This window comes from Rhineura floridana, chromosome 3 (genome assembly GCF_030035675.1).
Source record: "Rhineura floridana isolate rRhiFlo1 chromosome 3, rRhiFlo1.hap2, whole genome shotgun sequence".
In the NCBI taxonomy this organism is placed as follows: Eukaryota; Metazoa; Chordata; class Lepidosauria; order Squamata; family Rhineuridae; genus Rhineura; species Rhineura floridana.
In genome coordinates this window covers 98,240,827-98,264,708 of record NC_084482.1, presented here as the reverse complement: position 1 = coordinate 98,264,708, position 23,882 = coordinate 98,240,827, and the positions used below count along the sequence as shown (strand labels likewise).

At 42.8% G+C, this 23,882-nt stretch overlaps 1 protein-coding gene across 1 annotated transcript in view; it reads left to right on the top strand.

Annotated features, from left to right (window-relative positions):
• Window positions 1-853: 853 nt before the first annotated feature.
• Window positions 854-23,882, top strand: part of HSPA4 (heat shock protein family A (Hsp70) member 4) — a 40,573-nt gene continuing 17,544 nt past the window's right edge. The window contains exons 1-7 of the mRNA XM_061617016.1: window positions 854-1,300; window positions 16,834-16,891; window positions 18,023-18,163; window positions 18,536-18,658; window positions 19,672-19,771; window positions 20,579-20,712; window positions 22,518-22,762. Coding sequence (XP_061473000.1) covers window positions 1,194-1,300; window positions 16,834-16,891; window positions 18,023-18,163; window positions 18,536-18,658; window positions 19,672-19,771; window positions 20,579-20,712; window positions 22,518-22,762 — 908 coding nt within the window. The 5' untranslated portion in view covers window positions 854-1,193. The remainder of the gene's footprint in view (window positions 1,301-16,833; window positions 16,892-18,022; window positions 18,164-18,535; window positions 18,659-19,671; window positions 19,772-20,578; window positions 20,713-22,517; window positions 22,763-23,882) is intronic.

The following is a 23,882-nucleotide window of genomic DNA, read 5'->3' as shown; positions in this document are numbered from 1 at the left end:
GAAGCCTGCAGGCAGCTATGAAGGACAGCTATCATACTGGTAAGAAAAAAACCCAGAAGCAGGGAACCTTTTTCAGCCCGAAGACAACATTCCCTTCTGTGCAACCTTCTGAGGGCCGTATCCCAGAAGTGAGCAGCGCGGAGACAATGGATGGAGCACCAAATATAAATATTACTTTTATACAGTACGTTTATTTCTACACGTCGTCACTCACCCCTCTCTATCCTCCATCCAGACAAATGAGAGGCATATCAAGGACACATTTCAGCTAGGCCAAAAATCAGTAGCGGCACCAGAAAAAAAATTGTCGGAGTGCACAGAAAAGGCAATGTATATCTCTAGGTGGGCAAAACATACTACGTGAAGGGGGCGAGCTCCTTGTTTGGGGGGTTGTCCCCGCTGAAGGCTGACGCTGCCAAAAACACTCGGAGTGCAAAGCACAGGCAGTGAAAGGTGTAACCTAGGGAAAATTCCGAGGTCCAAACAGAGCGGCTGGAACGACCGGATACTTCCCCGTCCCCGAAGCAAGACTGTGAGCGCATGAGGCTGAAGGGATGGGACAGTCTCGGAGAAGAATGTTCGGTTATGGCGGGAAGGGGTTCGGATGAGGGAGCAAGCTACATTCCAACGAGCGACATCCTCACGCGCTGCAAAATCTGAAACGGATAACAACCCAAGCGCGCGCAAAAGCTGCTTTTGACTGCGTGCTTCTCCGGATATCCCACCCCAGTCGCCAGCCTTAACCGTACTAGCACCCTCCTACGGCCATGCTTTGCCGAGGCCACTAGAGGCGGAACTATAGAGATTAGAGGGGGGGCTGGGCGCGGAATGAGTACGCAAGCATGGACGTATGCACGCACCCGGAGGAGGAATCTCGCGAGACTATGTCCCTTCCCCCCTTTTCCTTTAGACGGGACAGGATCTTTCGAGATCTCTCTTTTCTCCTCCTGCTTGTTTAGTTTTCCCCTCCCTTCCCCCCTCGCAAGGAGGCAACCGGAGTTGCACGCCGCCGTTCATTTAAACAGTTGAGCGGCCGCTGTGTAAACGAACGGAGAGGCGGACGGGACGTTTGCCTAAAGCGCCTGCCTGTTTCCTTACCTCTTGCCCGGCCCTCAGAGAGGTTCCCGCGGGCCCCTCAAGCCGTCTCGCTTCGCGTCTGCTCGGCCTGTTTCTTTTCCCATCCCGAGCGCAGCATGTCGGTGGTAGGAATCGACTTGGGCTTCCAGAGCTGCTATGTGGCGGTGGCCCGAGCCGGGGGCATCGAAACGATTGCCAACGAATACAGCGACCGCTGCACCCCGTGAGTGACGGCGGGGACTATGAAGCGGGGGGGGGCAGAGAATGAAGGGAATGGTTTGCTAGGGTCGAAGGGAACAATGGGGAAAGAGCGAGCGAGCAACTCCAAGAGAGGGAAGAGCCGGAGAAGAGGGTAGCGTAGCTAACTTGGCAGGTTAGAACATCCCAAGCCAAATGCTTGGGGCCTAGTGAAAGGGGGCCACGTCTATTTGAGATTCCCCTTTCCCCTTGTTGATTTGCTAGATAATTCTCTCCCCAGAATGGCAACGCTATGTTAAAAAAAGGAAGAGTATTAGAAGAAAAGTGGAGGCTACTGGTTTTATCAGTGAGTAAGACAAGCCGCTGCGCTGAGGAGGAAGTGCCTTTTCCCTTCCCCACCTCGCTTCCCCACGTGCGTGCACTCGTAGAAAGATGGTGAATGGCTCAACACTGTCCAGAGGAAACTGCGCGCATTGGTTTCGGGGAGGTGGCCAGTCAGAGTAAGATTAGGGAGGCAGAACTGTTAATCTGGTCTGCGTTCCTGGGATTACAGAACACATCCAGTGTTGTCGAGCATGTGCTAGAAAAGGTCTGAATTCGTTGAATTTACACTTCTTCAAAGGTATTCATTACCTGTTTTGGGAAGGTAGTTGCTGTATTCCTCTCTTACTGCTCAATGTGACTTCTGTACTGATAATCCTGAGACCAACTGTGAGCTGATAACCTGTTTTCACAATTATTTTTATAGCTAGTTTTCCCCCATGGGGCTGGTTTTCTCAACAGGTGTATATGTCTCTGTGTGATGCAGACATGTAGTACTCCAATGTCAATTGTGACAGCAAAATATCAATATTTTTGCCAAATTGGGATATAACACTGAAAGGCTCATGTTAAAAGCGACAACACTGGAGTGTGGGAAAGGGAGGAAGCAAAAATAAATGCATTGTTGGGAAATAGTAAATGTTGCTGAAACAAACACTTGTCAACCAGCATGAATTCTGTGTAGTGTGTTTGTGTGTTTTGATGCCCTTTTCTTGTAGTCTTATTTTTGGATAGTTTGCTTTCACTTTAAGTGTTGAGACTGATCAAATAGTCACAAAATTGTGGCAAGCTTACCAGACTTTTGTGTCATTTTGATTGGTCTCAGTAAAGATATTGCCCAGCCATGGTCTCTTTATGGACCAACACACTTACCTTTGCTTTTTGTTGTTTCTGTTGTATTCAGCCCTGCAGGAGGAAGAGCAGGATATAAATTTGATTAATAAATATAAAAATGTGTCAGTATTAGCCCCATATTGCAGATATTAGGTGTGTGTGAGAGAGACTGAGAGAATAAAGACTTCCTTCCTAGTGAGCCTGTGGCTGAGGTGAAATTTGAAATGGGGACTTCAGCTCATGTGCTGAGCTTTTACATTAGCTCTTGATAACAAACAAATTTTGTTTTAAAGTTTGCTAAAATAGCCTTATCTTTTTTACAATTATATTCAGTTGCATATGAAAGCTGAACTTTCAGAATGCCAAACTGAGATCACCTTGACTACTCCTCAGTAAAGCAGAAACTAGTATTATTCAGAAGAAGGTTGACAAATGATGTATGCTAGCATCCTGGCAGGTGGGTTGCTGTTGCCTACCAGGTGGCAGCAGGTGAGGAGGTTGTTACAGTACAAACCTCCCCACCGCCTCACCCCTCTCCCAGTAAACAGTAAATCTGCCTGCTGTGAAGCTAGCATAAGAGCTTCACCCCACCTGGCAAGCCACTTCTGATCATCATGTCATCATCATCATCATTTCCATTTATAGATCGCTTACTATCTAAAAGATCTCAAAGCTTCTGATACAATTCAGGGAGTGTTTACATAGACACCTTTTCACTTAGTCTGTTGCTTTTGCTTCCAGGATTATCTTGTGCTAGTACTGTGTGTCCTGTCCAAGATCTGTTTATATTAGGATGATTTTTGTGGTGGTTTGACAACCCTTAGTTCCTCTTGAAATGAGTGCAAAGGGTCCCAGGTGAAGAGGAAAATAATAATTATTAATCATTATACTCAGTTTCAGTGAGAAGGGATTCCTGCTTCTCCACTTCTGCTCCTTGCCCTTTTCCCTATCTTGCTCCTTATTTTCTAACCTTTTCTCATATTAGCATGCAGAAAAGCATGCTTAATCTTGAGTGGTACTAATTCCCTAGTCCCACATACATCTTTAATGAACATGTTGGGGGTTGTTATGTGATGGTTGCCTTTTGCCCAGCCACTGAAACTTCACCTAGATACATATGGGTGTTGTATATTTTCTTATGTACAAGTTTTTACGGTCTTGCTTGCCACCCTTCTCACCATGGTGAGTGGTTAAGTAGGATCTAGCAGGCAAGACAGGAGCAATGCTCCTTCCAACACTGGATCTGCAGTGGAGGAGGCATGATCCCAGCCCTAAACACTGATAGAAGAATGTCTCTGTGCCAGCTGGTTGGTTGGGCCTCCAGCAGGATGGTTGACACTTCAGCTGCCTGGCAGGTGCAGAGGCAGAGAAAAACAATGCACCTCTGTTGGTCATTGCTGGCTCTGAGGTGGCAGGGGTTGGTGGATGCACAAGCTGTTGGAGAGTTTTTATCAACTAGCAGAGGTAGAGAAATCTGGCGTGTTTGGTGAGTTTGAGGGTAGGTGACAGGTGTTTTGATATGTCCCCCACTTTGTACTGCTTTCAAATATATATGTATTTGGAAACTTCCAAGTTGTCTTCAATGACAACCTTATGTAGAGCACTTTACAACAGCGTAGTGTAGAAGTTACAGAAGCATGAATAGGCACAGCAAGATCTGTTGTATCCAGGAAAACAGATGTTAAACTGCCCAGCCATTTTATATCTAGGCATATCCATAATACTTTCTTTAACATGGGCAGAGTAATCCTAATTTGGAGACCGGCAGGAGCAGAGTGGTGGGTTTACCGCTTCATCTGAAGCCCATTCCCTCCAGGGCAGAAGGGAGGAGGTAGTTTCTTGTAATTTTTTTGCTACACCAGCTCCAGATTGGCATAGCTGGGGAGTGCAAGGATCATGCCTGTTGTGGGATTTGCAGCACTTTTGGGACAGCTGATCCAAACTGCCAGTGCCTGCCCCACATTGAATTGCCCTGTTTCAGGGCTTTCTGGTCACTACTGCTGGAGAATCCATGATAGACGTTTGAAAGTTTTTATTTAACTACTTCTTAAACTTATTTCCCACCATTCAATGGCCAATTGGTATTCTGAAGGTAATGTACAAAATAATAAAAAATGCAATTAAGGTACAGTGAAGCGTCTCTAAACCTTAGCAAGCATGGTTTTTGCAACTATGTACATTTTTGATAATTCTTAAATTGTGGTGAGGAGGGGCCTAAATTTCAAATAAGATAAGGACAAAGGCAATCCATGCACAATTTGCTTGAAAATAAACTATTAAAGTAGCGAAGGAATTCTTAACGTCTGACAAGTTAGAGATTTACGTACAGTGGAGAACAGTATAATGTTACCTTAGTTGCTAGGTGATGTCAAGTACCTTTTTACTGTTTCTGTTTTTATTGCCTTTTATAGTGGAATTATTTGAGTCACTCCTAATGTTGCTTAGCTTATTTGAGTTTGTTACCAAGATCAAGATTGCTGTCTATCTGGATCTGCTGTTACAAGCTAGTGAAATGACAGCACTATGGTACTACTTTCAAGAGTAGCAATGTTCATTAAAATCTCTCTCAAGGCCTGTTACTTTTCATGAGTACCAATGTGCTTTTTGACCCTTGTAACCCAAACTTGGGTTGCTAGAAGTACTCAACTCCAGAGATATTGCTTCTTCTAAATACTCTGCCCCTCCAGCAGACAACACCGAGTCTGCAATCCAATACATGTCTACTCAGAAGTAAACTCCATTGGGTTCAGTGGGACTTTCTCCCAGGTAAGTGTGTATTGGATTGCAGCCTTAATTGGGAGACACAATTGGTAAATGATGGGACTGATTTCCAGGGACGTAGGCTGGTAACATTTAGCTCCATCCTGTCCAGTTCTCTGGTCTTCACATGCACAAATTGCTGTAAACAAAATGTGGATGGGGTTTATCCCTGAAGAGTTTGGCACAACATTATCATTAATAATAATACATGCATTACTCTCCCATCACCAGAAGACCCCAGGGCAGGTCACAACAATATAAAATAGGTATCATATAAAGTACAGTATGAAGCAACTATATAAGCCTTTCATAGAAGTCCACAAAAGTAGCTGTCTGAAAACCTGGGCTCCACATGTGCCTATGTTAATTATTTGTGCCACATCAGTAGTCTGAAAGCAGCAAAAGCAGTTAGCTTCCAGATCATACAAACTGCCCTGCCAATTAATTTGGAACTTGTTTTTACTTTCCATAGGGGATCGTTTCACTTCATGCCCAGCTCCAGGGTTCTAGTGGAAACTGGGGTGGGGCTTTGAGATGATCCCTTGACTGTAGGAAAACGAAAGGTTTATTAGTAGCCAGACCTGCAAGTTTATGTCTTGTATTCATGACAGTGGATACATCAATTCACTCCTTTCATGACCACATTTGGTAATACTGCTTTCCTAGTGTTCAGGCTGTAAGGACAGAATATGGAGAAACCGATTGGTTCCCCATCGGAAAGGGTGTGAGACAGGGGTGTATTTTATCACCCTATTTGCTTAATCTATACACAGAACATATCATACAGAAAGCAAGATTGGACCAAGATGAAGGAGGTGTGAAAACTGGAGGGAGAAATATCAATAATTTAATATATGCAGACAATGCCATATTACTAGCAGAAACCAGTAATGATTTGACATGAATGCTGATGAAAGTGAAAGAGGAAAGCACAAAAGCAGGACTACAGCTGAACATCAAGAAGACTAAAGTAATGACAACAGAAGATTTATGTAACTTTAAAGTTGACAATGAGGACACTGAACTTGTCAAGGATTACCAATACCTCAGCACATTCAATAACCTAGATGGAGACAATATCAAGAAATCAGAAGAAGGCTAGAACTGGGGAGGGCAACTATGAGAGAACTAGAAAAGGTCCTCAAATGCAAAGGATGTATCACTGAACACCAAAGTCAGGATCATTCAGACCATGGTATTCCTGATCTCTATGTATGGATGTGAAAGTTGGACAGTGAAAAAAGCGGATAAGAGAAAGATCCACTCATTTGAAATGTGGTGTTGGAGGAGAGCTTTATGCATTCCATGGACTGCGAAAAAGACAAATAATTGGGTGTTAGAACAAATTAAAGCAGAACTATCACTAAAAGCTATAATGATGAAACTGAGGTTATCATACTTTGGACACATCATGAAAAGACATGATTCACTAGAAAAGACAATCATGCTGGGAAAAACAGAAGGGAGTAAAAAAGAAGAAGGCCAGACAACGGATGGATAGATTCCATAAAGGAAGCCGCAGACCTGAACTTACAAGGTCTGAACAGGGTGGTTCATGATAGATGCTGTGGAATGTCACTGATTCATAGGGTTGCCATAAGTCATAATTGACTTGAAGGGACATAACAAGTGTGTTCAGGCACAATTAATCCAAGAGCCACTTTTGTGGGATGTAGCATGCTGTTTAAAGGATTGGGGGTGGGGGTGGATCTGTCCCATTGCGTCTACATCATACCATCTGCTATTCAGACTGCACAGGAGTCTCTGGGATAAGGGCTGTCAGTGCCATGGGTTTTAGGAGTCTTTCAGGGTATGAAAAGAAAATAATAAGCAGGATCTTAAATACATTATCTGTTTAACCAATGGATCATAAATTTTGTGATATTCTGTCTATAGTAACTTGGCAGCAATAAGAATAAAACCCACATTCTCTAGAGTAGTTTGATGGGTACTCGGTGTGGGTCTACCTTAAGTTTAGCCCATAATGAGTATACTACTATGTCAAGGAGGCTTGAGTGTACTGCAGCCTTGGTTGCTGAGATGGCGGCTTAAGAGGACGTTGTAGCTCGAGCTGTGTAAGCCGAGCCTTTAAACACCTTTAAACACCTTTTAAATCTGTTACAACTATTTTACCATCTATTTTTATTGCATTTTATTGCATTATTACTCTGCTACCTCTGCATTCTGTGGACGTCGTGTGAGTGACATGTGGAGTTTTAACTTAATCTTAAACTGATGAAGCTAGCCTCCTTACCTGGTGGCATCAACACGGGAGTTGCGGGCGACAGGCGGTGGGTCTCCCTGCGGTTGGAGAGCGTTGTGTGGGTGCCCGACGGCTTGGCGGAGGAGAGGTGACCCGCTTCGGCGACGGTGAGAGCGTCGTGGGAGGTGGTCGGACTGGGAGGCGGTGAGCGGCAGTGGGAGCCCCGCAGGAGCCAACCCTGTCCGGCAACGGGAGGACTGGCCCGGTGGCAACGAGGAAGCAGCGAGGTAGCCTGAAGATCTGCCGAGGAGGAGTGGCTTGATAGCGGCGTGGGAGCCGTGGAGGTGTGGTGGCGTTGGGCCTAGGAGGCAGGGGAGAGCTTTGATGCACCGGGGGGCGGCGGTGAGAGCGCTGCAGGAGCCGGTGGACGGCAACGGGGCACCGGGGAGGCGGCGGTGAGAGCGTTGCAGGAGCCGGCGGATGGCAATGGTGTGCCGGGGAGCAGCGGTGAGAGCGCTGCGGGAGCCGACGAATGACAACAGTGGCGGTAGCAAGAGCAACCCCCGCGGAAGAACACTGCCGTTACGGTACTGGATAACTGCTGAGGTGCCATTGCTACAGCCCTACCTTACAGTTGTTGCTGCTGCGGGCCGTGTTACCTCCGGGGGTCTTCTCTGCGGCCTGTTTTTCATCACCACTGCCGCCCCCCTGCTGCCTGGACCTTGCATCGCTAAAGTAGTTGGATTGCTGCTGGTTATGTAGTGTGGAGGTGGCTGTGCTGGTTGGGATGGGATGGGGTGTATATGAATATGTAAATGTCTGCATGTATGAATGTGATACTGGAGTGGATGTTTGAATATGTGAATGTGGAATTGGTATGTTATTATATTGATTGTTTAATTTTATTTAATGTAATTTAATTAATTTAATTAACTATAATTGCTACAGGGTACGGAGGCGGGTCTCTGGACCAATACTGTTTTAGGGTGGGTGGCCTGTTGATTGATAGATAGGGATAGAGGCATGTGCAAGTCAGGGAGGGAGGTGGGGGCCCAAGTTATTGGAACATTGGGCGGCAGGCGCTGGAAGGGTGCTGCTGGCAGACCACGCCAGAATAGGGGAACAGGGGATAGATGTGTTATACCCATCCCCTGTTCCAGGTCTGTCCAGAACCAGATGAAAACTGGGGGACATAAGGTTCCTACCGACCTTCGACTGTTGTTGTGTAATGCCAGGTCTGTGGCACAAAAAACTTCGCTCATCCATGATATGATCTTGGCTGAGCGTGCAGACCAGGCATGTAATACGGACACTTGGCTGGACGAGGCCTCTGCTCCCATTCTTGAGGCCATGTGTCCACCAGGTTTCCGTTATGCACAGCAGCCGAGGGTGGGCAGGCGGGGAGGGGGTGTGGCAGTCATCTATCGAGAGTCTTTGGTTTTTGCCAGACTCCCTCTCCATAGGACTCAATGTGTTGATTGCATGTACTGGAGGTTGGGCCCGAAGGGCAGTTTAGGGATCCTGCTAGTGTACCGCCCACCCCGCTGCACAGCAGACTCTCTGGCTGAGGTGCTGGAGGTGGTCTCGGCTGTACGGGTGTTGTCCCCAGAATTGTTAGTACTGGGTGACTTCAACGTGCATGCCGAGTCCACTCTCACTGGAGCCCCTCGGGATTTCCTGGAAACCATGGCTTCCTGGGAACTGCGCCTTAGTAATAGGGGACCCACCCATGTAGCCGGTCATGCTCTCGACCTTGTGTTTGTCCTGGGAGAGGAGAGAAGTGGTCTGAAGTTGGGAATGGTTTATTCCACCCCTGTGTCATGGTCAGATCACTACCTGGTAAACATAGACTTCTCAATGCCACACCCCCTCCGCAGGGGTGAAGGACCTATCAGAATGGTCCGCCCCAGGCGCCTGATGGATCCAAAAGGATTCCTAACTGCGCTTGGGGAATTGGAACCTACTGAAGGCTGCCCAGTCGAAACCCTGGTGAGGGAGTGGAATGTGGGGATCACCAGGGCATTAGACCAGGTGGCTCCAAAACGTCCTCTCCCCCTGAATAGAACTCAGTTAGCACCGTGGTATACACCACGGTTGCGTTTGCTGAGACAGGAGGTGAGACGACTAGAACGCCGGTGGCGGAAATCCCGCTCTGAAGATGTCCGGACACAGGTTAGAACAGCAATAGCTGCCTACCAAGTGGCAATAAGGGCAGGAAAGAAAGCGTTCTTTGCTGCCTCTGTTGCGTCTGCGGAGTGCTGTCCCAGGAGGCTCTTCCAGGTGGTTCGAGGACTGGTCGGTCCAGTTGCCCAGGACCCCTTGGAACAGTCAAAGGCCTCCTGTGACATATTGGCAAAGCACTTTGCCGATAAAATCGAACACTTACAGAGCTTGATCCCGTACGCCGTGGACACAGTAAGTGAACCAGAGTTGGCCAGTTGCAAGCCGGTAAATTGGGATCGGTTTCGGCTTCTCCCTTCTGAGGAAGTGGACAAGGTACTCTCAACTGTGAAGCCTACCACTTGCCTGAATGATCCTTGCCCATCGTGGCTCCTTATGAGCTGCAAAGAGAAATTGGGCACAGGGATTAAAACGGTGGTAAACGCATCCTTGCAAGAGGGTGTGATGCCATCAGCTTTCAAGGAGGCAATTGTAAAGCCCATCTTGAAGAAGTCCTCCTTAGATCCCCAAGTTTTTAATAACTTTCGCCCAATTTCGAATCTTCCATTCTTGGGCAAGGTCATTGAGCGAGTGGTGGCCAACCAGTTGTCAGCACACTTGGATGAAACGGATTATTTGGATCCATACCAATCGGGTTTCAGGACTGGTCACGGAACTGAAACAGCCTTGGTCGCTCTGGTAGATGACATGAGAAGGGCATTAGATGGGGAGAATCCACCTTTCTTGTCCTCCTCGATCTCTCAGCGGCTTTTGATACTGTCGACCACAGTATCCTTTTACATCGCCTGGAGGGATTGGGAATTGGAGGTACTGTACTGCAGTGGTTCCGTTCCTTTCTCTCCGATAGGTACCAACAGGTAGCATTGGGGGAGGAGGTTTCAGACCCTTGGCCTCTCAATTGTGGTGTGCCACAGGGCTCTATCCTCTCTCCCATGCTATTTAACATTTATATAAAGCCGCTGGGGACAATCATCAGGAGATTTGGGCTGCAGTGTCACCAATATGCAGATGACACTCAGCTCTATCTCTCATTTAAATCTTCACCAGAGTCGGCTGTGGAGACCTTGTCCAAGTGCCTGGAATCCGTGAGTGGATGGATGGGGAGGAACAGGCTGAAGTTGAACCACGATAAGACCGAGGTACTGCTCGTGGGGGATAAGAGAAGGTTGGGAGACGTTGACCTGAAGTTCAACGGGGTAAGTCTACCCCTGAAGGACCAGGTCCGTAGCCTTGGGGCTGTACTTGATTCCAGGCTGTCCATGGAGGCTCAGATTTCGTCAGTGAGCTGGGCAGCCTGGTATCAACTACACCTCATACGAAGGCTGCAACCCTACCTTCCTGATCATCAACTCCCACTAGTAGTACATGCCCTGGTCACCTCTCGACTGGATTACTGTAATGCGCTCTACGTGGGGTTACCCTTGAAAACGGTCCGGAAACTACAACTTATACAAAACGCGGCGGCTCGTTTACTTACAAATAGTCGCCGCCGGGATCACATCACGCCTGTGTTGTTCGATCTACACTGGCTTCCTGTTGTTTTCCGGGCCCAATTCAAGGTGTTGGTATTAACCTTTAAATCCCTATACGGTTTCGGCCCAGTCTATCTAAAGGAGTGCCTGCAACGCCACCAACTATGCCGCCCGATGCGATCTGCCACACAGGGCCTTCTCTCAGTCCCGCCGACAAAAACAGCTCAATTGGCGGGAACTAGAGAGAGGGCATTCTCAGTGGCGGCCCCCACTCTTTGGAACTCCCACAAGATCTACGGCACGCCTCTTCCCTAAATACATTTCGTAAAGCCTTAAAGACCTGGCTCTTTCAACAGGCCTTTGGGACTTCTGGGGAGGGTTAAATGTTATGAACAAATGCCTTCTACCCTACATTATTATTATTGCTGCTGTATTGTTTTATTTTTATTATTGTATTTTATTGTATTGTATTTTAATTCTTCATGTACGTCGCCTAGAGTGGTCATTGGCCAGACAGGCAACATATAAATTAAATTTATTATTATTATTATTATTTATTTTTAAATAAATTGCCTGGTTGCTATAGTTGACAAGGAATTTCAGGCAGGTTGCCAAAGGAGGGAATGGTCGATCTGTTCCTCATCCAATATCTCACTTGCTAGGGAAGAAGGGGCTTTCTTTCTTCTGCAGCCAGCATGGTGCCGTGGCCTTGTAGAGGAGGGCATATTCCTCCACCCTTTCTGTGGCAATTTTTTTACTAGCCTCCATTCCATTCTAACCACAGAGATGGAGGATTCCCGTTTGCTGCTGCCAGCATGGAAAACAGGTTACTGGCCCCTTACTAGGCTAGTAAAAATCTCTACAGACTTCTTTGTAGGCTTATTTATAAAGCTGGTATACTATTTGTCTAGAAGGAGCAGTTAACTCACCCTGTTAAGGTGCAAGACCAGGGTAAGTTCAGTATCCTCATGGTTTTTGCTGTTAGTCTGGCATGATAGGTATTCCCTTTTGTAAAGACTAGCATTAGTATGATTTTGAAAGCTAGCCATGCACATGAGAAGTATACAGTTTAAGTATTATTTGAGCTTAGTGAATGTGTGGTGATGAAATCAAAATATCTGTTGTTGTTATGTGCCTTCAAGTCAATTTTGACTTATGGTGACCCTATGAATCAGCGACCTCCAGTAGCATCTGTTATAAACTACCCTGCTCAGATCTTGTAAGTTCAGGTCTGTGCTTTCCTTTATAGAATCAATCCGTCTCTTGTTTGGCCTTCCTCTTTTTCTACTCCCTTCTGTTTTTCCCAGAAATTATTGTCTTTTATAGTGAATCATGTCATCTCATTATATGTCCAAAGTATAACATCAGTTTCATCATTTTAGCTTCTAGTGATAGTTCTGGTTTAATTTGTTCCAACACGCACTTTTTTTTTTGCAGTCCATGGTATGTGCAAAGGTCTCCTCCAACACCACATTTTCAAAAGAGTTGATTTTTCTTTTCCCACTTCTTTCACTGTTCAACTTTCACCTCCATACATAGAGATCGGGAATACCATGGTCTGAATGACCTTGACTGTAGTGATCAGTGACATCTTTGGATTTGAGGTTCTCTCATAGCTACCCTCCCCAGTCTTAGCCGCCTTTTGATTTCTTGACTGTTGTTTCCATTTTGGTTAATGACTCTGGCCAAAGTATTTATAATCCTTGACAAGTTCAATGTCCCCATTCTCAGCCTTAAAATTACATAAATCTTTTGTTTTCATTACTTCAGTCTTCTTGATGTTCAGCTGTAGTCCTGCTTTTGTGCTTTCCTCTTTAACTTTCATCAGCATTCGTTTCAAATCGTTACTGGTTTCTGCTAGTATTATGGTATTGTCTGCATATCTTAAATTGATATTTCTCCCTTCAATTTTCACACCTCCATCTTGGTCCAATCCCGCTTTCCATATGATATGTTCTGTGTATAGATTAAATAAATAGGGTGATAAAATATAGCCCTATGTCACACCTTTTCTGATGGGGAACCAATCGGTTTCTCCATATTCTGTCCTTACAGTAGCCTCTTGTCCAGAGTATAGATTGCACATCAGGACAATCAGATGCTGTTGCACCCCCATTTCTTTTAAAGCATTCCATAGTTTTTCATAATCTACACAGTCAAAGGCTTTGCTGTAATCTATAAAGCACAGGGTGATTTTCTTCTAAAATTACGTGGTCTGTTCCATTAACTGACATATATTTGCAATATGATCTCTTCCCTTTCTAAATCCAGCTTGGACATCTGGCGTTTCTCTCTCCATATATGGTCAGAGCCTTTGTTGTAGAATCTTGAGCATTACTGTACTTGCACGGGATATTAATGCAATAGTTCTATAATTACTGCGTTCCCTGGGATCCCCTTTCTTTGGAATTGGGATGTATATGGAATGCTTCCAGTCTATGGGCCATTGTTTAGTTTTCCCTATGTGTTGACAAATTTTTGTCAAAATTTGGACCGATTCAGTCTCAGTAGCTTGTAGCAACTCTATTGGTATGCCATCTGTTCCTGGTGATTGGTTTCTTCCAAGTATTTTAAGAGCAGCTTTCACCTCACATTCTAAAATTTCTGGTTTTTCATCATACGGTTCCTCCATGAATGAATCTGTCATCCTGGCATCTGTTTTATAGAATTCTTCAGTGTATTGCTTCCATCTTCCTTTTATTTCATGTGGGTCAGTCAGTTTGTTCCCCTGTTGATTATTCAACATCCCTACTCTTGGTTTAAATTTCCCTTTCATTTCTCTAATCTTTTGAATAGGGCTCTTGTTCTTCGTTTTTTGTTGTCCTCCCATATTTCTATACAATAACTATTGTAATAGTTCTCTTTGTCCCTACGTACTAGTCGCTGTATTATTGCATTTAGGGTTCTGACCGTGTTTCTGTCTCCTTTTGCTTTCCTTCTCTCTTTAACCATGTTAAGAGTTTTGTCAGTCATCCGTTGAGGTCTTTCTCTCTTTTCAACTAGAGGTATTGTCTTTTTGCATTCTTCCCTGATAATGTCTCTGACTTCAATCTGTAGTTCGTGTGGTTCTCTATCAACTAAGTTTAAAGCCTCCAGTCTGTTCCTTATTTAATCTTTATATTCTTCTGGGATGTTATTTAAATTGTATTTTGGCATTATGATTGCTTTGTTGGTCTTTAGCTTTACTCTGATTTTCGATATTACCAGTTCATGATCTGTACTGTAGTATGGTCCTGGTCTTGTTTTCTCAGAAAGTACGGAACTTCTCCATCTTCTGCTACCTCCGGGCTTCCTTTCGGCTTTGACCCAGCTGCGTCATTAGTCACAGTGCTACTTGTGCTTGTCTGTTGTTCTTCCCCAGTAGCTCGATGAGTGCCATTTGACCTGGGGGTCTCATCTTCATGTTGTATTTTGGATACTCTGTTCATAAGGTTTTAGTGGTAAGAGGTATTCAGAGGTGGTTTACCATTGCCTTCCTCTGAGTCTGGATGCATCTTAGTCTGGTGTCTCAGCTTTGACCATTCCGCCTTGGGTGCCCCTGCTAGGAGTCTAGCCTCTTGGTCTAGACTCCTGAAGGCATTGCTCTGAGCTTCTTTAACACTCTCAAACCCCCTAACCATGTTAAGGTGTGCATCCTAGAGGAGGTCAAAATACTTAGAAACATACTAACAACAATAAATTGCTAGCAATATTCATATCTTAAAAAACAAGATATAATTAACAATTATAGAAATATCTAGACAAAAATAGAGGAAAACCATACATTGCATTATAAAACATAAACCAAACAATAAATCTCAAACAATATACAGTTCATCAAAAGCAGAACAAAAAGAGAACAATTGTAAAATATATCTAATAACAGTTATAAAGTATGTCTGAAACAAATTCTCTACTGTTCTGTTGTGCTTCTCCCCACCTAACCACCATCGTCTATAACCAGTAGGACTACAAACATTTCTTCCATTGTCCTCTTTCTCCAAGACACTCCAAAATGACTCCAAGTACGACGCTAAGTGCGCACTTAGTGTTGCACTTGGTGCGACGCCGAGGTGCTACCTCAGGCAGCCCTTCCCCTTCATATACCTGGAGCAGAAGACACAAAAAGAAGGCAAAATAAGTAACTGGCAACAGCTGCTTAAACTACCATGATTTTTTTAGAGTCATTGACAAAAATAGCATAAATAGCAATATAAATAAGCAAATATGGTATGATCAAGAGTGTTCAAGCAGTCTTAATGTTTACCCATGAGAAGTTTTGCTTATAAATGCTGCCTTGAGAATCACTCAGTTGAAAGAAGGGATATAAATATTCAAAATAAATGAAATGTGTTTGCATCATAATAAAGCTATGGATAATTTTGAGCAGTGAGTGGATTTACTGCTTCCACAGCACTGAACATAGTATTATTTTATTAAACCACAGTGTGCCAGTATTTGGCAATGTGTATAAAGTCAGGGGTCTTATTGCCCTAATCTGCTCTACATAGATGAGCTTTAATCTGATCCTTGATAGTCTAGCAACAATAGCAATAAAACAGCCAGCACAGTCTTGCTATTTTGCAAAGTTCCATGTTGGTATGATTGTAATTCAATGTTTGAAATAGTCTAATGAGGAAACTTTGGTCTACACCCTTTCTTGGGGAAGATTGTGGAGAGAGCTATGGTGGGGCAGCTGCAAGCTGTCTTGGGTGACACAGATTATTGACATCTGTCCAATTTGGGTTCAGTCCTGGCCATGGGACTGAGTTGCCCTTGGTTGTGTTGATGGATGGCCTTTACTGAGAGTGAGTCTGGGGAAGTGGGACCTTGGTCATCTACTCATAGATTTGTACTGGTTGCCAATTTGTTACTGGGTTAGTGTGTTACTACTGGTATATAAAGTCCTTAAAAGGTTGGGACCAGTTTACTTGTGGGATTGCTGTGTGCCCAATCAACTGCTCTGATCTGCGTAACTGGCACTGTTATAGGTGCCACATAATATTCATTCCACACATAATAACCAAACACATAATACCCAAACCAATCTTTTAGTGTGGAGCACCTACACTTTGGAACTCCCTGCCTGTTGATATCACACAGGCTTCTCCACTATACTTGTGTGTGTGTGTGTGTGTGTGTGTGTGTGTGTGTGCTTAAAACATTTTTGTTTAGGCAACCCTATCCAGACATACAGATGTTGACGTGTCTCTTTTTAGTTTACTGTTTGTTTTAATTATCTCTTAGATGTTTTAATCTAATCAAGCGGTATGTAAATTTTGTTAAATAAATGAATACATGGGAATAGCCTTGATCTTAACTTTGCATCACCAAATGACACTTTTCAGCCATTGTCTTCCCTTAGCACTGTTCCTGAAAATCTACTCCTGAGCGTTGGAGACCCTTGGGAATTACATGGGAGATCCCCTCACACACACCCCATGCAAACAGAAGAGCCGCTTTAGACCAATAAACCAATGAAGTAATGAATAATACTTTGGCTTACCAGTTAAAGTTTATCCCTGAGGTAAAGCACAGTACTGGCTTGGAGGGCAGTTTTGAGTCAGTTGTGTTGAACTTTTAATACAGAACAAAAGGACATTGATAAGTTGAGGCTGTGTTCCATAGAGGTAATTGGTTTATCGACAGCACTTTTAACTTACCAAACTGATGAAAACTGCTTATGAAACTGGTTGGTATTAAATGAGATCTTTGTCAATAGATCCATTTGATTATAGTATTGTTTTACATCTGGATAAACTGATTTCCATGTGTGTCTTAGAACTGAACATTTTCTTCTCATTCTAGATCATGTATAGCCTTTGGACCCAAGAATCGTTCAATTGGGGCTGCAGCTAAAAGCCAAGTAAGGCTTCAGAAATAGTTTGTAGAATCACAAACACAATTGCTAGGATAGTAGGGAAAAAAACCAGTAACATTTAAAGTGGCTATTTCTTAATGCAGCTTTATTAAATATTCTAAGCAGGCTTTATTGATTTGACTCATTAATTTGTGTATGTGCCTTATGCCCTCCATGGTATTTGGCTGTGTTCACGTGTAATGATAACCTAGCTGGAGCTGGTGGAAGATGTAGCCCAAAACATCTGGAAGGGACCACATTGGTGAAGGTTAATTTACAATATGAATTAAAAAATGAGTCTGTTTTCATTAAAACAGCAAGTTGTAAGAAGTGTAACTTCTAGGACAGATCCTGTGGTTTTTCACAAATGGAATGTAGTAGACTTAATTCTTCAACAGAATCTCCTGTTCTCTTAAAGACTCAAAATTTAATGATATTATGGTATGCTTAAAACAAAGGAAACTGAAATGATGTTTTCTAAGCTTCTAGTTATAACTCTTCTTGATTTGCTCACCTATAGTGTCTTGGTACCTTGAGCTTTCTCCAACTTCAAAAGTGAATTTGATTCTGTTCACTGTATTGGGTGTTGCATGCCACCTCATCACTTTTTATTTGCACCTGTGCTAAGGCCCAGAGTTCCTCTGAGAACTTAAGGAGTCATTGAGACCTTTCCTGTTGAGAAGCAATAGTTGTAGCTACTGCCCTGTGGCAGAAGACTGGGCCAGCTTTCTGAGCCATAGCAATGCAATGATGTGTCCCTTCTCACTGGGGCTGGGAGTATGGTGCGCAGTTCTCTGGTTAATCTGTGGTGTGCACTAGAGAATTCAGGTAGAATAAATTCTGCTTTTATTGATAGAAAGCTGAATAAATCTCCCGAGGAGCAAGTTAAGAGAATTATAGGGATTGTGTAAGGGTAACGTATTTTATATGCCACTACCAGTATACTTTCAAATAGTTTTTCCTAGGCATCTGATTGTTTATGTACTCCGATAATTAAAAACAAAACAAAATGGGAAATGCACTCTTGCTTGTTTACACAACATGAAAGAATAAAGTAACTATAAAGTGTGATTCAGTAAGAAGCATTAGAAAGCTTATATGTTAGAAGAAGAGAGTGAAATCTATTTTTATTTTTAGGTAATTTCAAATGCAAAGAATACAGTACAAGGTTTTAAAAGATTTCATGGCCATGCATTTTCGGATCCCTTTGTTCAAGATGAAAAAGCAAAGCTTGCTTATGAACTTGTCCAGCTGACATCACACTCCGTTGGCATCAAGGTAAGTTGTTGTGCATGTGTGCGTGTTCGGATGCACACAAATATATACCTCATGGGTGTGTCTTCCCCCCCCCACCTCATGCAGTGCTGTTTGACTCTTTGCCAGGAGTCAAAACAGTAGAATCTGTGCAGAAAAATCAGGGAAATAGATATGGATATGGTTTACGTCCTTTAAATTTTATTCTGATCAACCCTTGAGATTCAACCGAAATAACAGATGTTCTAAGGTTGCTTCTGTGATACTTATTTGTGAAATGGGGGTATGGGGAGAGACCTCTACACTGGCTTCAACATTGTAAAAAAAACTGGTTGAGGCTTTCTTGGAAAGTTACAACTTTAAAATATGTTTGCTTTGTTTCATATTTACACTAAGGTTATGTACATGGAAGAAGAAAGAAATTTCACCATTGAGCAGATGACAGGAATGCTCCTCACTAAACTAAAAGAAACTGCAGAGAACGCACTTAAGAAACCTGTAGTTGACTGTGTTGTATCTGTAAGTAGACAGTCTGTGTTGGTTTCTATATTGATCATTTGTAAATAGAAAGAGTATGCGGTAACTTTGGAATTTCTGTCAAAAGTGAATTGGCGCTTCATCTCTCTGAACTTGGTAAAACATATAAGTCTCTCATCTAGAGTTTAACTCCCATTATTTTAGGGATCCTTAGCTTTCACTAAGTTGAAACCAAACTTTTGTGTGCCAGAAAATAAAATTTGACACACTTAAAGGTACAAACAAGCAAGTAATTTGATCTAGTAAACCAGGGCTTAATTTATCACATCTTATCTAGCATCATTGATAAGAATTCATCTCAGACAGCACCACCAGTGTTGTACAAGATGACTCACCTTTATAACACAATGGTATAATTGTAATAGTAGAGAAAGATGTCATTTACAGGGTTACCATTGGACTGTAGATATGGACTTGGGGCTGGTGCTTCTGGGGAAGGCAAACGACTAAACATTCAATTTGGTCCTCTCAAAAACTGGAAAAAAGTGGAGGTCTGCAGGTGCATGGCTCTCTGCATTCTGTTAGGTGCTCTCAGCAAGGGTAAAGCCACAGCTGCCCTCTACTTTTTCCAACTCGGAGTTGGAAAGGGTATCTGTGAAATCCACACCCTCCAGGTCTAAGCTTGAAGTTTCAGTGGTGCAGCATGTAGTTGGGAATAAAACTCCTATGGCAGAAGGGTCCTTTTCCAAACATTTGGCCTCCAAAAGCAGCCAAAATATGCAAACTTCTGCTTAATATTGCAGTCTCAGTTGATCCTATGCTAGTGTGATTACCTGCAGTGTGATTTCGGTAAATTGATTTTTTTATCAGTATGTTGACATGTAGAAGTAATTTCAAAGATGTGACTTGCATTTGCTTTTTCACAAAGTTGCTTTTAAGTGTAACTTAGTTAAAAAATATACCCCCAAATTTGAAAAAAAGATCAAGCAAATCTTGTTAGATGTTTGTTTCTGGGAAGTGGTCTCTCTAAAAATATGCTTTTGTCTTTCTTGTAGGTTCCCTCTTTCTATACAGATGCAGAGCGGAGGTCTGTGATGGATGCTACACAGATTGCTGGACTCAACTGCTTGCGATTAATTAATGAAACTACTGCAGGTAGTTAATGAATACAGGGTGATGTTTGTTTCCATACAACTCACATCATTCAAGTTCTTTTGTTTTGTGTTTGAAGGGTTCACCTTCTTTAATGTGTTAGTGTTGAAGGATGAAGTTAGGTTTATTAAGACTTTCACAGAGTTTGAAAACTTTAAGTTTTGACTAAGGGCTGGCTCACACATGAATAAAAATAATTTGCTTACTTAATTTTTATGGCTGTTGTTTCACAATACATCTATTTGCAAAGAAGAGTTTTGGGTTGACATTGAATGTTATGAAAGTCCTGTCTGATGATGAAGCTGTCATGGCTTATTCATATTTGGACATCTCTTAATAACGTGTGGTGAGAATCCATGTGTGAGCTGGTTCACTTACATTAAAAGGTCTGAGGAAAGAGAACACTTCTGTTTTATAGATGTATTTGGAGCTTTGCAAAGCAGGTAATCTCAAGGCCTGTTCCAGGTAAATAAAGAAGGATGCAAAATCTTGAAGCAGTCCTACAGCATTTCTAAGAGCATCCAGTGAGGTTATAGATTGGGTATGGGGAACCTGCAACCCTCCAGATGTTGCTGGACTATAATTTCCTGCCGTTCCTGATCATTGGCTATATTGGCTGGGGTTAGAGGTCCCCAACTTCTTTACCCATGTTATGTAGCATTCTGTGCTGTGATGGCTTGCCTTTATAGTAATGAGCAACTATATGCAATTTTATTTAATCGCTGCAGCTGCACAGTAAAAAAACTTAAAAAATTATATCTAGTCAAGAGTGAAAACGGTTTTTACTAATAGAAACTAAATTCTTTCTAGTTGCTCTGGCATATGGGATCTATAAACAAGACCTGCCTGCATTAGAAGAGAAACCAAGAAACGTGGTGTTTGTTGACATAGGACACTCAGCATACCAAGTTTCAGTATGTGCATTCAACAAGGGAAAATTAAAGGTAAGTAAAGTTATGTACTTATTTTAATTACAGAAGCTACTGCTTTTCTGGCATGTGAGGTGTTGAAACAGAGATGCATTGGTGCGTCAAGATAACCATTAAGCACATGTAGTGCTCTTGTAACAACTGTCATGTCATCACCTGCATGTATTTCACTTAAAGGAAACTCATGAAAGAGGTCTAACTGTTTTTCTGTAGATAATTAATGCATCCCACAGATGAAGCCAGTGCAGTCATATAATTTGCCTGTATTACGCTGCCACATTTTATTTGTATGTAAGATGTTGGACCGACTTTGCAGTATCAGAAATTCATGACAGCCTATGCGAAATAGTGCAATATCCCTCTTAAAAAGGGTAGTGTCATGAGACTAAAATGCAATTATGAAAGAGAGTCCAGCAGCTGGGGTTGAAGCTGAGGTGGCCTCTCTGCCCAAGTTGCTACCACAGGATTACTCAAGAACCTTCTTGCTCTAATGAGAGGAGAGATCTAGCTTTCAAATTTGTTTTGTTCCTAGTAGCTTGACTTTGCTGTTTATTATAATTTTGTATTGATGCTTATTGTGTTAGTTAACTTATATAAACCATTTGTGGAATTCAACTGAAAAGCAGTGTATAAATAACTTAACAAATAAAGTGTAGCCAGTTGCTTCATTCCTCATCATACAACTCAGTAACTGTTCATATATAGAAGGCTGACTCAGGTTCATCATGATCAACATATCAGTTGATTGGATACCTAACTTTGATGTCTTCAATGATTCATACATTTAAGGTAACTAGCACAGTGGGGAGGAGAGCCTGGCTGGGAGTCCAGGGTCTGTGAGTTCAAATCCCCGCTCGTGTCTCCTGGGGGTAAAGGGCCAGCTAAAGATCACCCCCACAGTGAGTGGCTCAGGAGTTATGTGCCCCACCACCTGTGCAGCTGTGGGCAAGCTGCATACTCCCAAAGAGCCCAGTTGCCCCCCAGCTGGCAGTTGCAGACAAGAAAGGGGCTGGCTTGTGCAGCTGTGGCAAGCTGAGCAGGCTCTAGCCAGCTGGGAAGGACTAGCCTGAGAGGGAGGCAATGGTAAACCCCCTCTGAATACCGCTTACCATGAAAACCCTATTCATAGGGTAGCCGTAAGTCGGGATCATCTTGAAGGCAGCCCATTTCCATTTGTACCATCATTTCAAAGAACTGTTGGTTTTTGAAAGATGTATGAGTCTGGGTGAAATTTGGATAGCTTACAGAGGTTCTTTGTAATGATGGTAGCCACATCAGATGTGTGTGTGGCAACTTTGGGTTGTGTCCAACAAAGTCATCCTTCTCGCACAAGATTTTCCACTTGTGCAATTCCCCTTCTTCTCCCCCACAACCCCCAATCTATTCTGGTGATTCCTCCAACCTTCGGGAGCAGATTTGGGGGATGCTCAGGTAGAGGAGAGGGAGTGGAAGTTGGGTTGAGTAAGTGGAATTCCTTCTGCAAACAGGACAACTTTGTTGGATACAACCCTTTATTTGCCAAGTTGCATGATGACACAGAGGACAGGGAAATGGATAGGCTGGTATAAAGGTTTTCACAGGCTGACAGTTTTCTCTCTACTTAAGTGTTCTGTTACTGGTCTGCAAGTAGTGAGGATATCCTATCACTGATTGCTATTACTTATTACAACAGAATGTTGTGGATTACAATGATTGTGAGAGTTTGTAAACCAGCCCTTTGGGTAAAATGCCACCAGTTTGGGTTAATCAGATTGTTAATGACTTGGAATTTTGAAAAGTAGTCCGTTTAACAGAAATATTTTATCCCTTCTGTTGTAAAGGTTCTTGCAACAGCATTTGACACAGTACTTGGTGGCAGGAAATTTGATGAAGTATTAGTAAATTATTTTTGTGAAGAATTTGGGAAGAAATATAAGCTAGACATAAAGTCCAAAATTCGTGCACTGTTGAGATTATCTCAGGAATGTGAGAAATTGAAGAAGTTGATGAGTGCAAATGCTTCTGATCTGCCATTGAACATAGAATGCTTCATGAATGATATTGATGTCTCTGGAACTATGAACAGGTATCTTAATTCTGTCTATTCATATTTTTAATCTCTGCATATAAACTTAAACCTCTCTGCTTTGCGTTTTTTTTCTACAAATCTCTACAGAAAAACTAGTGTGTGTGTGTATTTTGCAAATGAGCACAAAATTAGAATAGTTCTTTCTGTCCCAACAATGTACTGTTATGTACAGATAAACTTGATATCACTAATTCAATGCTTCAGATTACTTAAGACAAAAGAAAGAGCTCCATATTATGGATTTTAGACAGTAAAAAGAGGGATGTTTGCAATGACCTGTTTTAGTTTTTTCCTCATGGTTGAATATGTACAATAATAGTTCATAGTTTTCATAACTTTCGCTATTACAGCTCTTAACCTGCTACCAGAGTTGTGGCTGAATCCTGGAACATGTGAAATAATAATGGAGTATCAGTTCCCATGTCTTGTGGAGGAGGAGGTTGCTGGATGGGACAGATTGCCAAGGCAGGAGACTTGATTTCTAGAGTTAGGTAATGGAAGTTACTTAACTTCCATTGTGCAGTGTAAATATAAATACATGAAACCGTTTCCCCCCCCCCAAATTTATTCTTTATAATTGTAAAACTGAAAAGAACATTGAAGGAAAGTAACCATTTTACATGAGAGGGAATAAAAAATACAGAAATATCAAAATAATAGTAATACAAATTATTCACTCTGTCAGCCTTATTATGGCTGATGGATTGTTAAAGCTAATAATAATAATAATTTAATTTGTGGGTCGCCTATCTGGCCAATGGCCACTCTAGGCGACATACAATTTAAGAACAATACATTACATCATAATAAAATACATCATAAAATACAATATAACAATAAAACAATAAAACAGTTCCAGTACAGAGTAGTGGGCTATTGGTCGTAAAAATTTAACCCTCCCCGTAAGTCCCAAAGGCCTGTCTGAAGAGCCAGGTCTTCAAAGCTTGGCGGAATACATTCAGGGAAGGGGCATGTCGAAGGTCATACGGGAGGGAGTTCCAGAGAGTGGGGGCCGCCACTGAAAATGCCCTCTCTCTTGTCCCCGCCAACCTAGCTGTTTTAGTTGGCGGGATTGAGAGAAGGTCCTGTGTGGCTGATCTTGTTGGGCGGCATGGTT